Genomic DNA, 15,226 nt, shown 5'->3' on the forward strand with positions numbered 1-15,226 from the left:
GAAAATAACAATGTAAGCGTGTGAGCGGCTGCCGTTGTAGGAGGAAGTGCAGCAAAGTGAGAAGAGCAGCAGCCTCAGGGATGCGCCAGCAGCATTAAAATTAATTTAATTCTTTTATTGTTTCTTAAACTACTTTAAATTGATTTATGTGGTGAAGCCTGTTAAACTGTGCAGCGTGTTTAGCTCTGAAACCAATAGCAATTAAAGAACCTTTGGACGTGTTTGGCTTTTATTTTGGAATATCGTGTCGTTACTACTTCTGTTTCCGGAGCAATGGCGCTGCGTGCTGCTGTTTAGACGTAGTGAGAGGTCGTCGGGTAAGATGTCCGACCGATCTGTGTTTTACTTAGAAACTAAGGTCATATTGGACGCAGCCGTAAACACTGCGGTTTGTATCGGATGTTCAGGAGAAGGAGCCGCGCTGGAGCCGAACCGGATGCGTCCCGTGAGTTTGTTCGTCACTGTTTAATAGCAAGTGGCGCTGACTGCGGCCAGAGACGCTGTAGTGGTAGAGATTGGACCCGTCATGTGACGTCATCAAAGATGGTGGCACGATCTGGCAGCTGTAGCTGATGTCCGTTTGTGATTGTTTACGTCTGGATAAACAATCTTTTAGACGCAAATACATTCGTTATTGTCGTACACAGTACAAACACGAGTATAACTTACATCAGTACTTTAAATTACTTGTTCAGTAACCAACTGTAAAACAGCACTGAACCTGCTGTTTCTATCCGGAAATTGACTGGAAGGTAAAAGCATATGAGGTCATATTCACAGTGAAACTGATGAGAAAACACGCTCAGCACACGAAAAACGCAAGCAAATGTGATAAACGTGCATAAAATAGGAATAAATTACGGTTACATCCAAACTTGCATATTTGCTGGAGAACACGAACAAAATATCTTTTTCTATCCTTGCAGACAGATTTGGACAGCGTTGTAGAAATGTTGTCACGGGAAGCAACGAGGAAGATCAGTGCTGTTTTCTCCCAGCTGTCATCGATGCTGCACAATGAAAACCAGACCCTGAAGGACAAGGTGCGACAGCTGGAGAGCGAGCTGAAGGCTGTGGCTGAAGGCTTCGAAAAGGCCAGAATGTGGAGAGAAAGCGTCCTGAGCGGATGCCCCGTCCTGTTCGAGCAGAGCGGCTTGATTTACACCCTGAAGCCGTTTGGGAAGTTAAACAGAAAGACAGCTTGTGTTACAGAAGCACAGCGTCCAGCGGGGGACAGGGCGGGACACGAGGCAGGTGAGCTGTCATTCACAGGCACAGCAGCAAAAGCAATAGTAACTGGGTGTTTGAAGTCTTGTTTTAATATTGGGTTTTTATATGGAATACAAGACGTCAACTCAGTACATTGCACTGACACTGAGGTGTGGATTAATAGGTTTTATATATTTGACCATTGTTCTAAACTGTTGTTAATTCTTTGTTTTTATTTTCCTGTTCAGATGGTGGAGAAGGAACTAAGGATGAAAATCCAGAGTTGTCAAAAGCCACAAAACCAGGTGACATTATGAATATGTAAACATGGACCAAATATCTGATACCAAATACTTCTCCTGGGAGACATGGGGCGATTGTTACTCTTTCCTAACATCATCTTTTACTCGTGTTCAGGTGCTGCACAAGACGTCATCCCAGCAAACGCGCAGGAAGCAAAAGTCAAGGAGAAAGGAAAGTTTGTCTGTGACGTCTGCAACAAGTGTTTCAACCGTCAGTATCACCTGATGAAGCACAAGAACACGCACAGAGACCAGAGGCCCTTCGCCTGCGACCAATGCCCGAGGAAATTCAGGAACACGGCCACATTCGAGTACCACCTACTGCGGCACGAGGAGAAGAAGTTCGCCACCTTCAAGTGCCAGCTGTGCGACAAGGCGTTCAGAACAAAAATGCACCTGAAGACTCATCAGCTGGTGCACACGGACAGGAGGCCGTTCACCTGCTCCACCTGCGGAAAGGGCTTCAAGACCAAACACAACCTCCAGGCCCATCAGCTCGTACACACCGCCCAAAAGCCGCACAGGTGCTCTGAGTGCGGGGAGGGCTTCAGGTACGCCTTCACGCTGCAGTGCCACAGGAGCGTGCACACGGGGGAGCACCCCTACAAATGCACCGTGTGTGGAAAGGCTTTCATAAAAAGGAGATCGCTGAGGACGCACCAGTCGGTCCACAGGGGAAAAATGTTTACGTGCGAGACGTGTGGGGCGGGTTTCACGCTGCAGCACAACCTGAAGAGACACGTTCGCATTCACACAGGGGAGAAACCCTTTAAGTGTCAAGTCTGCGGCATAAGTTTCGCTCAGGACAACAAGCTCAAAGCCCACATGCTTCTTCACGGTGCATCCAAGTCCTTCATGTGCGATTTGTGTGGAAAGACGTTTTTGTACAACTGCCAGCTCCAGAAACACCAGAAAGTCACTCACGACGAAACACACGGACAGGTCGTCCGGAGGCGAAGTCTGGAGCGAGGTGGGCGCAGAGTCATCTACCGACGGGACAGGACAACGGTCGACGTGACTCCATTCAGCTGCAAGACCTGCAGAAAGGGCTTCGACGCAGAGAGTTCGTTGAAGAGACACGAGCTGATCCACACAGGCCAGATGCCCTACAGCTGCAGCGTGTGTGGGAAGTCTTTCTTCTACAAAGCTACGTATGACTACCACCTGCGAGGCCACTCAGGGGAACGACCGTTCGCTTGTGACGTATGTGGGAAGAGCTTTATCATCCTCCAGGCTCTCAAGTCCCACAAGCTGCAGCACTCTGGGGAAAAACCGCATAAATGCGAGCAGTGTGGAAAGGCCTTTAGGATCTACACCAACTACCTTAGACACTTACGGATCCACACGGGCGAGAAGCCCTATGAGTGTGAGGTCTGCGGATCGAGGTTTAGGCAGCTCGGCCACGTCAAGTTTCACATGCAGGTCCACACAGGAGAGAGACCGTACCCCTGCAGCAGCTGCGGTCTTGGCTTCTCAGACTCGAGACTGCTCAAGAAACATAACTGTATTGAGAAACCATTGGAAAACACAATCACTACTGCCCAGACGTAGCACAAGCATGCTTTGAAATGATGCATTCACAGTAAACTTAAACAAAAAATAATCACACACCTGGATAGAGCTCTGAAATAAATAAATGTAAAATAAATGCGTCTTGAGTTTTGTTTCTGTTACAACATCGTAATGTTAATTAATACAAATATAAACTGTATTGCCAGTCCTATTTTGACGTCACAGAACATCAATGCGATTGCAATAACATACTGCCATTTCCGCCTTTTAGATACTTTCACAATAAAACCGTATAAAGACGACCTGCGGCGTAACTTGTTTTTGTTAAATATTACAGTTGTCTCGTTTTGCCACTTAAAAGCGAGAAAATGCAACATTTTTGTCAATATATTTTTTTATATAATTACGTGTCCGTACATGAAGAAAAACCCCCTCAGTCTGAATATGACCTTATGTTGAAAAGCCTGACCCCGGAAGTAGAAGGTGAGAATCGTGTCGGGTGTGAGTGGCATGAGTTTGTTTGACCACTGTAGGAACAAAATCTGTTTTTTAAATATTATAAAAAAGCGAAGTTACAGCTTCGACAACAGCCTCTCAGCATGTCAGACCTAGAGGCGCAGGTGGGCGCCATTTTGGAGATAATGGTCAACGCGACTGTTGCACAGATGCACAAAGTTGTCGGCGGCTCCGCTTCGACACAATCGCCGCCGTGTGGGACTGAAAACACACACGGATCCTCGGAGAAGGTGAAGTGTGTTTAACCTGCTCGGTTGTTACTGTTGTGTTGGTGACATTCCCGTGTACGCGACGCTCCTTCCTCTGTCAAGACAACCAGCTGATCGTAGAAATAGAGCAGCTAGCTAGCTAATGACGGCTGCTAGCTTCTATCGCGGCTCTCTAAAGCCCATTCAGCGCGGACTGTACGGCTGTTACCCGTTTATATTTATGTTAAGCTAAGAGAACTTGTGAATTTTGCACGGGAATAGAGAAGAACCCATTCTCTGACGCCATCTTGAAGCGCGCATCGGGTCGAGGCTTTTCTAGCTGGTCTACGTCTAGAAACGTTGCCGCTACAGGTTTCACTGGTAGAGTTTGATGGTTCATGTACTCGGATGCTTTATTCTTAAGTGTACGCGGTTATTCTGAATAAACAGTTTGCTATTGTTATACTAAATAAACACCAATTTATGATTGTGTATAAACAATGAGAAGTAGCACAAACCTAGAAATATAACGCTGCTCTCCTTTCAATGATTTCGAAATACCCGTTCATATTTACTTTAGAAACAATTTACACGAAAATGTATTTCCCAAATCTTTGAAAATTCCCAGATTTTTTTAACTTATGTCCTGTAATGTGTAACTCTGTGTCTGGTTCGCTCAGGTGATCCAGCTGAGCGTCTTCATGACCTCTTTGGCTCGAGAGGCAGTAGAGAAGATCTGTCATCTCTTCCAAGAATGTTCTTCTCTGCTTCAACTTGAAGTAAGTCACTCAGCTGAAAACCGGTTCAAGTGGGTTCAGGCGTAGTAAACAGTCATCATTGGTCTCAGTTTGTTGCTTTTTCTGCAGGTGTCGCAGGGTGTGATGGAGATGGAGGAGCTGAGGCGTAGACTAGAGGTAGTGGAGTCTGAGCTGAAGCTGGTGCTGGAAGGCAGCAGAGGCCAGCAGGAGGCAGAGGAGCTGATGGAGGGAGGCAGCAGACGGAAGGAAGGAGCAGATGGAGAGAGCGTCCAGATCAACCAGCGCCTGGGCAGAAAGAATCGCAGAGGTGACCGCTCCATCCTCGCTCTTTTTCCACGTGCTTTGTTTTATTGTAAAACTGTAGCACATGTTGTGTTGTAGAAACATAAACACGTTTTATTTCTACAGTTGTGTCGAGTGGTGATGCAGGAGTGAAGAGATCACCTATTATTCACCTGTGGAAAGGCAGAACCTATGAGGTGCTTTGCTGCTGTGGTTGTTTTTAAGGTGGTTTAGTTTTAAAAAATGCTCCTTGATCCTGCTCAAACTGTGTAAATACCTTTGAATCGTGGATCAGAGCGAAAATTACAAAAAACATTCTTCAGTAAATATGTGAACACAGTTCACATTTGAGCCACTCTTTGCTCTACAGTCTGTCATCACCTCACTGTTCTTCCTATTGCTCAGGACAGTGGGCAACCGGTTATAATAAAGGAGGAAGGACTGGAGGCACTGACTGATTCTGGTCAGAACAGAGAGGAACTGGACCAGGACAGCGATGAAGACCCAGACTACCAGGTTTGTTAGAGTCCATCTGTATGAGTCAGTGTTTGCTATGTGAAAACAATAAAACTGTTCATTTGTACTTTTGAATTAACCTTCAGTCTGTTATGGACACAATAAGGAAAAGAAAACAAATAAATCAACAGTTTCTAAATGTTTTTCTAGTTGGAGCCTGAAGATCCAGAAGAACCTTCCCCAGGATACACAACCAAACCTAAGCGTCTTGTGAAGCCCAGGTCTTATCGAGGTCGAGCGAAGGAGAGTCAGGGTCAGAACCAGCAGCCTCTGAGCTGCAAACACTGCAGGAAAACCTTCTCCAAGCTGCTGCAGCTCAAAGCCCACCAGGCCGTCCACGGGGCAAACACGGAGAAACCCTTTCACTGTCCTCAGTGTGGCCGAGGCTTCTCGTTCCAGCGCAGCCTCAACGCACACATGCTGCTGCACACTGGTGAGTAGTGGGCTCACAAAATCTCACTGCAAAGTCAGCCTGAGGGTGTGTTCCAGCGTCAGACACTGTTGTCATGTACAGGTGAGAGGCCACACACCTGCGATGTGTGTGGGAAGGGTTTCACCCTGAAGCAGCTCCTGAGGAACCACCAGCGCCTCCACGCTGATGTGCGGCCGTTCTGCTGCGATCAGTGCGGGAAGAGCTTCTACCGAGCCCACGGCCTGAAAATGCACCAGATGGTCCACACTGGGGAGCGGGCCTACAACTGCCAGTACTGCAGCAAGAGCTTCACCATACAAGGCAACCTGCAGCGGCACCTGCGCATCCACACGGGGGAAAAGCCGTTCCGCTGCGAGACGTGCGGGAAGAGCTTCAACCAGGCGGACACGCTGAAAGGCCACCAGCGGATTCACACCGGCGAGCGTCCCTTCAGCTGCGAGACCTGCGGCAAGTGTTTCATCCAGAAGAGCGCCTTGAAGATGCACCAGAAAACCTCCCACTCCGGCGAGAACTCGCTGGCCTGCGTGGCGTGCGGCGCGGCGCTCGCCTGCGTGGACTCGCTGCGCAAACACCTGCAGACGCACGCCGCCACCATTCCCTGCACGTGCGTGCTCTGCGACAGGCGCCTCAGCTCCATCACCGACCTGCGCTCGCACCAGCAGCACCACACGGTGGAGAGGCCGCACGGCTGCGCCCTCTGCGGGAAGAGCTTCAAGTCGTCCAGCTACCTGAAGATCCACCTGAAGACGCACAGTGGGGAGAGGCCGTTCGCCTGCGACACCTGCGGCCGCATGTTCACGCAGCACAGCAGCCTCAAGTCGCATCAGGTATGCGGAGTGGAACGGTAGCAGGGTCTGCATTCATCAGACAGCTCTGGCTCATGGCTCAGAATGTCTCTCTTTTACATTTAATCTTTTTTTTCTAGTTAAAGGGATGAGCTCTGCACGTTATGTCTCAATCTGAGCACCGAAGAGTCAATGTAGTGCCATTTTTAATGTGGAGTTTGCTCTTCTCCTCCAAAGGTGGTCCACACAGGAGAGAAACCTTTCAGCTGCGACACATGTGGGAAATGTTTCAGCAACACGGGCAACCTGAACCGACACCAGCGCATCCACACCGGAGAGAAGCCGTTCAGCTGCGACGTGTGTGGACGCAGCTTTAACCAGGGCAACAGCCTGAAAGCCCACCAGCAGATCCACACCGGCGAGAAGCAGTTCATGTGTGACAAGTGTGGGAAGAGCTTTTCCTACCTGAGGAACCTGAAGGACCACAAGTGTTTCTACGTCTGAAGCTGCCCTGGCGGCAGAGCTTGGGCTTCACCTCCTAGAATCTGTTGAGCAGTAAACTAGTGAAAGACTGGACACATAAGCAAACAATGTGTTGTGTTTTTATTTCAAGGTACGACTCTGTGCCACCAGCAATGACAAAATGTAGCACCGTGTTACTGGCAGCTGTCACACTTTTATTTTCTGAAGCTTCATCCAACATCAAATGGTTCATATCGGCTTCAGATCACGAAGCATTTAGTTCTTTTGTAGGACGAACCTCTATCCTCTGTGGAGTGTGTTCATTTCTCAGCTCTGATAAACTGGTAAACATTTTTGTAGGTTAATATTTTACTCATGACATTAGGTGAAATATGGGACCAGACATGTTGTGTCATTTCATGTTCCTGTTTAGAAGATTGTGAATTGAACTTACAAAATCATGTTGGTTTTACTGTGGCGACACCTTAATGCATCACGTTAGAGGAAATGCTGTTCTTATTATCTGAAACTGACACAATTGCACGAGAAAAGCCACTACAGAGGATGTCACAGTGTGTTCAGCGCTACGAGAAGCACTGAGAGCGGAGTCAGCAGCTCCAGAGGAAATGACAGCGAACCCGCAGCACTTGCGTTGCAGTGTTGCTGTAGCGGTGGAGGCGTCGCTGGCCGAGAGGCCGGGGCCGAGTGGGAGCAGGCGGGCTGGTCTGTCCCGTCCCTGTGCTTGGTCACCCACTGTCTGAAGCCTGCGTCAGTGCAGTCCCACTCATTACCCGACAGATGCACCGTTGGCAGATTCATGAAGACATCCAACAAACCGCCCTCCAGCGCTCGGAGCTGGTTGGATTTCAGGCTCAGCTTCTGGAGCTTTGTGAGGCCTCTGAACACGTCAGGCTGCAGGTGATTCAGCTTGTTCATATCCAGATTGACTTCTTTCAGGTTTGAAAGTTGTGCAAAGAGCTGAGGGTGTAAACATTCCAGGCTGTTGTTGTTCAGGTGGAGGCTGCGGAGGCCGTGGAGGCCATGGAACGCGTTTGACGGGACGTGATGAAGCTGGTTTGAGCTCAGTCTGAGCTTCTTGAGTCGGGTCAAGGTGACGAAGTCTTCAGGAGATAACGCTGACAGACGATTGCTGCTCAGATCCAGGGTTCTGAGATTTGTGAGTTTCATGAACAGACCTGTGGGAAGTTGCTCCATGCGGTTTCCATCCAGCGTTAGCTCCTTTAAATCCACAAGGTCTCTGAACTGGTCTGAATGCAGAGAGGAGATGCGATTATTAGAGAGCTTTAGCGAATGCAATCCCTGCAGACCGTGGAAGCCTGAGTGATGCACAGACTCCAGCTGGTTGTCGCTCAGGTCGAGCTCCCTCAGGCTGCTCATATTGTGTAAAAGGCCTCTGGGGAGGTGTTGCAAAAGGTTGTCGTTCAAGAAGAGGTTCTGCAGTGACGTCAGCTTGGTGAACAGACCAGGATGCAGCTCCAGGATGCGGTTGTGTGACAGCTGCAGCTCATGGAGTTTGGACAGTGGATCAAATACCCCAGCTGATATAACAGAAATGCGGTTGCTGTCCAGCTGCAGCTCCTGCAGGTTGGTCAGACCTGCAAACACGTCCCAGGGAAGGCGGCTCAGCCGGTTCCTCAACAGATCCAGCAGCTTCAGATTGGTCAGGTCCGTGAAGAGGGCGGAGGGGAGTGACTCCATGAGGTTGTCGCTGAGGTCCAGCTCGCTGAGCCGGGTCAAACCCCTCAGCAGGCGCCCGGGCAGGGAGGTCAGCCTGTTGTTGCTCAGGTCCAGATGCGTGAGCAGGGTCAGCGGAGAGAAGCAACGCGCTGGAAGCACGCTCAGCTTGTTCTCCTTCAAAAGCAGGATCCTGAGCCCGGTGGCGTTCCACAGAGCTTCAGCTGGAACGCTCAGCAGCTGGTTTCCGCTCAGATCGAGGCGTTGCAGACGCGTCGCTCCTTTCAGACTGACCTCGTCCAGACTCGTCACTCTGCCCTGTGACAGAATCAGAGTCTCCAGCATGGTGGAGTTCTCCAGAGCACCTTCTTCTATGTGCGTCAGGCCGTTGTGCGAGAGGAGGAGTTCAGCGAGGGCCGGGGCTCCTTCCAGTCCTCCAGCCTGTAGCACCTGAATGTGGTTGAAGTTCAGAAACAGACTCTTTAATCGAGATAAACCCTCGACGAATCCGACCGGCACAAATTCAATCTGGTTCTCGCTCAGATCCAGCAGGGTGAGAGCAGGACAGTGCAGGAACTGGCCGGACTGCAGAGACTTCAGGCCGTTGTCCCGCAGCAGCAGCTTGACCAGCTTTGGCATACTGGGCCAGACTGGGGCGGTGGATGAGAAGACATGCAGCTGATTCTTAGTCAGGTCCAGGACCTGGAGGAGGAGGAGGAGGAAATGGAATCCATGCACTTGCTTTTATAACATACACACAGTCTGTAGTTTATACAGTGAGGAAAATAGGTATTTGAACACCCTGCTATTTTACAAGAGCTCCCACTTAGAAATCAGTAGGTGCATGTCCACTGTGAGAGACATAATCTGAAACGAAAAATCCAGAAATCACAATACATGATTGACCGTTTATTTGTATGATACAGATGCAAATAAGTATTTGAAGAAAAGCAGTGTCAATATTTGGTACAGGAGCCTTTGTTTGCAGTTACAGAGGTCAGACGTTTCCTGGAGCTTTTCACCAGGTTGCACACGCTGCAGGAGGGATTCTGACCCACTCCTCCACACAGATCCTACCTCAGAGTTGGAGCTCCCTCCAGCGCTTTTCTAATTGGGTTTAGGTCTGGGGACTTGCTGGGCCACGCCAGAACCTTGATCTGCTTCCTACAAAGCCACGCCTTCGTTTTGCAGGCTGCGCCTTCGGGTCATTGTCATGTTGGAAGCACCACCTCGACCCATCGTCAATGCTGTGACTGAGGAAAGGAGGCTGTTCCCTAAAATCTCGCAGTACATGATGCTCTCCTTGATACAGTGCAGTCGCCCTGTCCCATGTGCAGAGCAACAGCCCCAACGCATGACGCTCCCACCCCATGCTTCACTGTAGGGATGGTGGGCCTTGACATGCGCTGGTTTAAGCAGGGGAACCTTGCTGCCACGCATGCTTTCAGGCCATGACGTCTTAGTGTGTTACCAACAGTAACCTTGGAAACGGTGGTCCCAGCTCTTCTCAAGTCATTGACCAGCTCCTCCCGTGTAGTTCTGGGCCGATTCCTCATTTTTCTTAGGACCATTGAGAACCCACGAGGTGAGATCTTGGATCTAACAGGTCTTTGAGGGTCAGAATTCTAGCTCATAGACAGGTGTTCAAATACTTATTTGCAGCTGCATCATACAAATAAATAGTTAAAACATCATACATTGTGATTTCTGGATTTTTCTTGTGAGATTGTCTCGCACAGTGGACCCCTCCATGATCTGGAAGTGGGAGCACTTGTAACATGGCAGGGTGTTCAAATACTTTTCCTCACTGAATGTCAGCGCACGCTGTCCTCCAGTTTGAGCTCTGAGGATCTCTGCTACATCAACGCTTTGAGACATTAACATGCAACTAAGCGCTTTCTTGCTGCAGGATTAATACTAATAGACTTTAGTGCTGCATTACTTTACCTCCAGCTGCTCCAGCCCACGACTGGGAAGTTCCTGTATCTCGTTGTACGACATGTAGAGCTTTTCTGTGGCCTCTGGCAACTTGGGCATCAGATGAAATCCTTGGTTCTGGCATCCGACGGAGGTTAGATTGTAAAAACACTGGCAGGTCGGGGGACATGAGTCTGACGCCCACACCAGGAGCCCCACAGAGGCCAGAGTGAAGGCTGCCAGCATGGTGCCTGAGAGGAAGCAGTCCCTGCTTCAAAACCAACCCTTGAATCAGAACATACTGGACGTCTCTGCAGAAGGCGACGCTGGAGGCTTTGTGTTCTTGCAGGTCGGTTGTGCTGCAGCCTGTCTTTGTTCTTGACTGGAGGCTGATCTTTGACGTAGAAAGACTTCAGAGACAGGATGGCTGCTGCTTGGTCAGAGCCGATGTGGTTAAAGAGCTTCACTGCTGCTCAGTGAAGCAGGGCATCAGTCACACCTCAAAGCAGACAGGAAGTCCCCCGCTGCCTGCTGACAAACCGCATCGGTGGCATGTTGTTCCAAATCATGGTTACAGCAAACGCCTGTGCTTTGACTCAATGGCACAGACTCAGGTATCACTCAGGTTTCTTTTTCCCTTCTTCTCTTGTGTGTGTGTCATTTTGTCTTGTTTGGTCTCTTATTACTTTACTAGAGACTTAAACAGTAGAATATCACATTGGTTTAACAACACGCACACTTAAAGATGATTATTTCTTCAATTGGACCAAAACACAACGGTACCGTTGAAAGTGAGTCCTGCAGTGCTACGTTCTCAACGCTAGGTGGCAGCAGAGACCAACATCGCGGCGGATCCAGACACTGGATGACGGCTGGGTTCAAAGGTTTGAAGCCGTGAAGGCAAAAAGCTGCAGGTTTAGTCCTTAAAGCTTCAAACAGGTGATGCCACTTTAATGAAACCTGTGCTTCACTTTGTTTCTCTGAGGGAGAGATCAACACACACAGGTTTTTTCTTTGCTGCTGAGATTTATTGATAAAAATAGTACAAATAAAACATGTTTACACATATTTGCAAATAATGATAAAAGGTGAGTGAGTACATTTCAACCTCCCCTCTGTGTATCTGTGAGAATGTGGACACTGAAGTAGTGGTGGCTGTGAAGCATGAATGACCTCACCTTTCTGTTACCTCTGATAATAATAACAACATGCACACGTAGTATGAGGTTAAGGATTTTTATTACATGTTCAAACATGTTACACAGGATACTTCACAGGGTTTCCAGTCGTACGGCCACCAGTTCATTTCATCACACAGCACAAGACAGTGGACCACTGGAGCTACAGAGGAGCCACGGAGGAGCCACAGAGGAGCTACAGAGGAGCTACAGTATAGAGGAGCTATAGAGGAGCTACAGAGGAGCCATGGAGGAGCCACAGAGTAGCTACAGAGCAGCCACGAAGGAGCTACAGAGGAGCTACAGAGGAGCTACAGAGGAGCTATAGAGGAGCTACAGAGGAGCTACAGAGGAGCTATAGAGCAGCCACGAAGGAGCTACAGAGGAGCTACAGAGGAGCTACAGAGGAGCTACAGAGGAGCTATAGAGGAGCTACAGAGGAGCTACAGAGCAGCCACGAAGGAGCTATAGAGGAGCTACAGAGGAGCTATAGAGGAGCTACAGAGGAGCTACAGAGGAGCCACGGAGGAGCCACAGAGGAGCCACAGAGGAGCTACAGAGGAGCCACGGAGGAGCCACAGAGGAGCTACAGAGGAGCTATATAGGAGCTAGAGAGGAGCTATATAGGAGCTAGAGGAGCTACAGAGCAGCCACGAAGGAGCTACAGAGGAGCTACAGAGGAGCTATAGAGGAGCTAGAGGAGCTACAGAGGAGCTACAGAGGAACTACAGAGGAGCTACAGAGGAGCTACAGAGGAGCTACAGAGGAGCTATAGAGGAGCTAGAGGAGCTACAGAAGAGCCACAGAGGAGCTACAGAAGAGCCACAGAGGAGCTACAGAGCAGCCACGAAGGAGCTACAGAGGAGCTACAGAGGAGCTATAGAGGAGCTAGAGGAGCTACAGAAGAGCCACAGAGGAGCTACAGAGGAGCTATAGAGGAGCTACAGAGGAGCTATAGAGGAGCTACAGAGGAACTACAGAGGAGCTACAGAGGAGCTACAGAGGAGCTATAGAGGAGCTAGAGGAGCTACAGAAGAGCCACAGAGGAGCTACAGAGGAGCTATAGAGGAGCTACAGAGGAGCTATAGAGGAGCTACAGAGGAACTACAGAGGAGCTACAGAGGAGCTACAGAGGAACTACAGAGGAGCTATAGAGGAGCCACAGAGGAGCTACAGAGGAGCTGTGAGGCGCAGTGGCAGGCTGTGGTGCTGGTGCTCACACATTACAGGGAGAACCTGGAGTTTGCAGATGCCAGGGGTCCATGTGAGGTACATGCAATGTGCCTATAACATAAATGTACACTTCCTACAGGAGGTGTTGGTGACCTCTGGGCCAGACAGCTTGACCCACTACTGAGCCAATGAGCCGCTGCTGATTCCTCAGGTAATGACCGCATTTACAAATGAAATGATGCTCATTTCAGCCAACAGAGCAGCCGGACAGCATCCTCTTGGCTAAAGCAGGTCCACAGAAGTCTGGGACCTCTGGACGTCTCTGTCAGGAGAAATAGACTCCGGCTCACATCCTCTCCACTATGTCCCTCAAAACATCTGCACAGCAGAAGTTTAGTTGTTTGAAGTTTACAGGTTATAAACACAGGATACGGAGATATTTAACAGGAGGAATGATGAGACAGGTCGCTCTCTGTACAACGGTGACGCCTCAGCAACAAGTGTTCCTCTGCCGCCCCCTACTGGTCAGGATTAAACCTTCGTACGCACCATTTTATGAATTGACCAATGAAATACAGAAATTGAAATCACAGCATCTTGCAGTGAATACAGTCGAGCAACATTACAGTTGGCAGATTTAATGAAATCACACAAACTTCTGTGCTCAGATTCAAGCTCAGCTCCAATACCACTAAAACCGTTTTCATCTTGGACTAGGTCAGATAAAATGTAATATAATGTATGTGGATCCCAGCACACAAGAGAATGAGTTCAGTCAACTTGTTTTATAAAGCCCTTTAATGATTTTAATGATAAAATACAAATTACAATAAAAGTTATCATTAATGGGCGGCACAGCGGTGCGGTGGGTAGCACTGTCGCCTCACAGCAAGAAGGTTCTGGGTTCGATTCCCGGAGGCGACCCTGGCGCCTTTCTGTGTGAAGTTTGCACGTTCTCCCCGTGCTTGCGTGGGTTCTCTCCGGGTTCTCCGGCTTCCTCCCACAGTCCAAAGACGTGCATTAGGTTGATTGGCTTCTCTCCATTGCCCGTAGGTGTGAGTGTGTGAGTGAATGGTTGTGAAATGTTGCGATGGACTGGCGACCTGTCCAGGGTGTACCCTGCCTCTCGCCTGTAGCCAGCTGGGATAGGCTCCAGCACCCCGTGACCCCGCACTAGGGAGTAAGCGGTTAAGAAAATGGATGGATGGAGTTATCATTAATATACTACACATAAATCAACTTTAAAATATAAACTAAATGAAAGGCATAAAACACAAAATGTTTTCCCACAAAATGGGAAAAATTAAATAATTAAATTCTCATGCTGGGTGAAAACAGGGAGAAAAAGTGAGTCCTCCAGTGAGGAGGCCTGTTTAACATGCAGAAGCAGAGCGTTCCACAACTTAGGGCCTGCAACAGCAAACGTCCTATGCTCCCCATCTAAACCCAGACTGGAGGCCTCCAGTCTGGTTTCCTCCAGAACAGGCGTGTCCCTGCTGGGTTTTTAACTCTCCCTCCTCCAGAACCTGCTGATCACCTTCAGCCGGTGTCAGTGGGCTCATCCAGCTGCTGATTGAATCAACACACCTGATCAAGGTGACCAGCAGCTTCTGGGGGAGGGAGAGTTGGAAAACCAGCGAGGGACTGGTTTGCGTTTCACACCTCTGCTCTAGAACATCCTTCAATACATATACAATTTTTTTCCAGAATTCGTGAGAAATAGAAGTTTGGAATTGGGCCTAAAACCTGACAGTGCGGTGGGATCCAGGCCTGGCTTTTTAACAGGGTGCACCATATGTTCACAGTTCTCTGGAGAGACACCAGAGGCTGCTGTTAATAACAGAATGAACACAGGTCCCACAGCTCTGATGACCTCCTTAAAGGAGGAGCGGGGATGAATCTGTGGGAGAACCTGAGGGCTTCACGTGTCTGACAGCCTCATAGAGACAGAGCCACTGGTTCAAAGGTCAAACTACACCTCGCATTTTCAATGAAAATGAAACCAGGTTTGTTATAATTATGCAAAATCTGTTTGTAACACTAGTGTAGATCATATCTAATAATAAGGAGCCCTTCCTCGTGATTTCTTCTTCTTTGCTAACAAATCCCCCCCTTTATGACCCTGCTGTGGGAGAGGTGGGTGTTGTTCCACTTGTCTCTGTACATGTTACAGTACCAGTTACTGTTTTATATGTGTGCTGATGCCTTTTGAGCTTCTAGCATTGTTTCGATGCTGTTACTGTGCCGTCTGTTTTTAGCTTTAGTGTCAGGTTGGGATTTGACGTGTAGCTGAGATCATT

At 48.9% G+C, this 15,226-nt stretch overlaps 2 protein-coding genes across 2 annotated transcripts; one reads left to right on the plus strand and one right to left on the minus strand.

Moving 5' to 3' along the window:
• The first annotated feature begins 310 nt into the window (after positions 1-310).
• On the plus strand, positions 311-7,092 carry si:dkey-182i3.10 (zinc finger protein 112). The gene is made up of 13 exons (XM_029171784.3): positions 311-445; positions 927-1,254; positions 1,458-1,514; positions 1,627-3,061; positions 3,487-3,499; positions 3,557-3,769; positions 4,408-4,506; positions 4,594-4,792; positions 4,894-4,964; positions 5,173-5,283; positions 5,434-5,716; positions 5,798-6,543; positions 6,739-7,092. The coding sequence occupies exons 1-13, from the start codon at positions 323-325 to the stop codon at positions 7,003-7,005; spliced, it is 3,945 nt and encodes a 1,314-aa protein (XP_029027617.1). The 5' UTR covers positions 311-322; the 3' UTR covers positions 7,006-7,092.
• Positions 7,092-11,018, minus strand: si:dkey-182i3.11 (leucine-rich repeat-containing protein 15). The gene is made up of 2 exons (XM_029170458.3): positions 10,606-11,018; positions 7,092-9,360 (listed from the first exon to the last, which is right to left on the minus strand). The coding sequence occupies exons 1-2, from the start codon at positions 10,819-10,821 to the stop codon at positions 7,531-7,533; spliced, it is 2,046 nt and encodes a 681-aa protein (XP_029026291.1). The 5' UTR covers positions 10,822-11,018; the 3' UTR covers positions 7,092-7,530.
• Between the last annotated feature and the right edge of the window lie 4,208 nt (positions 11,019-15,226).

The sequence above is a fragment of the Betta splendens genome, chromosome 13 (genome assembly GCF_900634795.4).
Source record: "Betta splendens chromosome 13, fBetSpl5.4, whole genome shotgun sequence".
Classification (NCBI taxonomy): domain Eukaryota; kingdom Metazoa; phylum Chordata; class Actinopteri; order Anabantiformes; family Osphronemidae; genus Betta; species Betta splendens.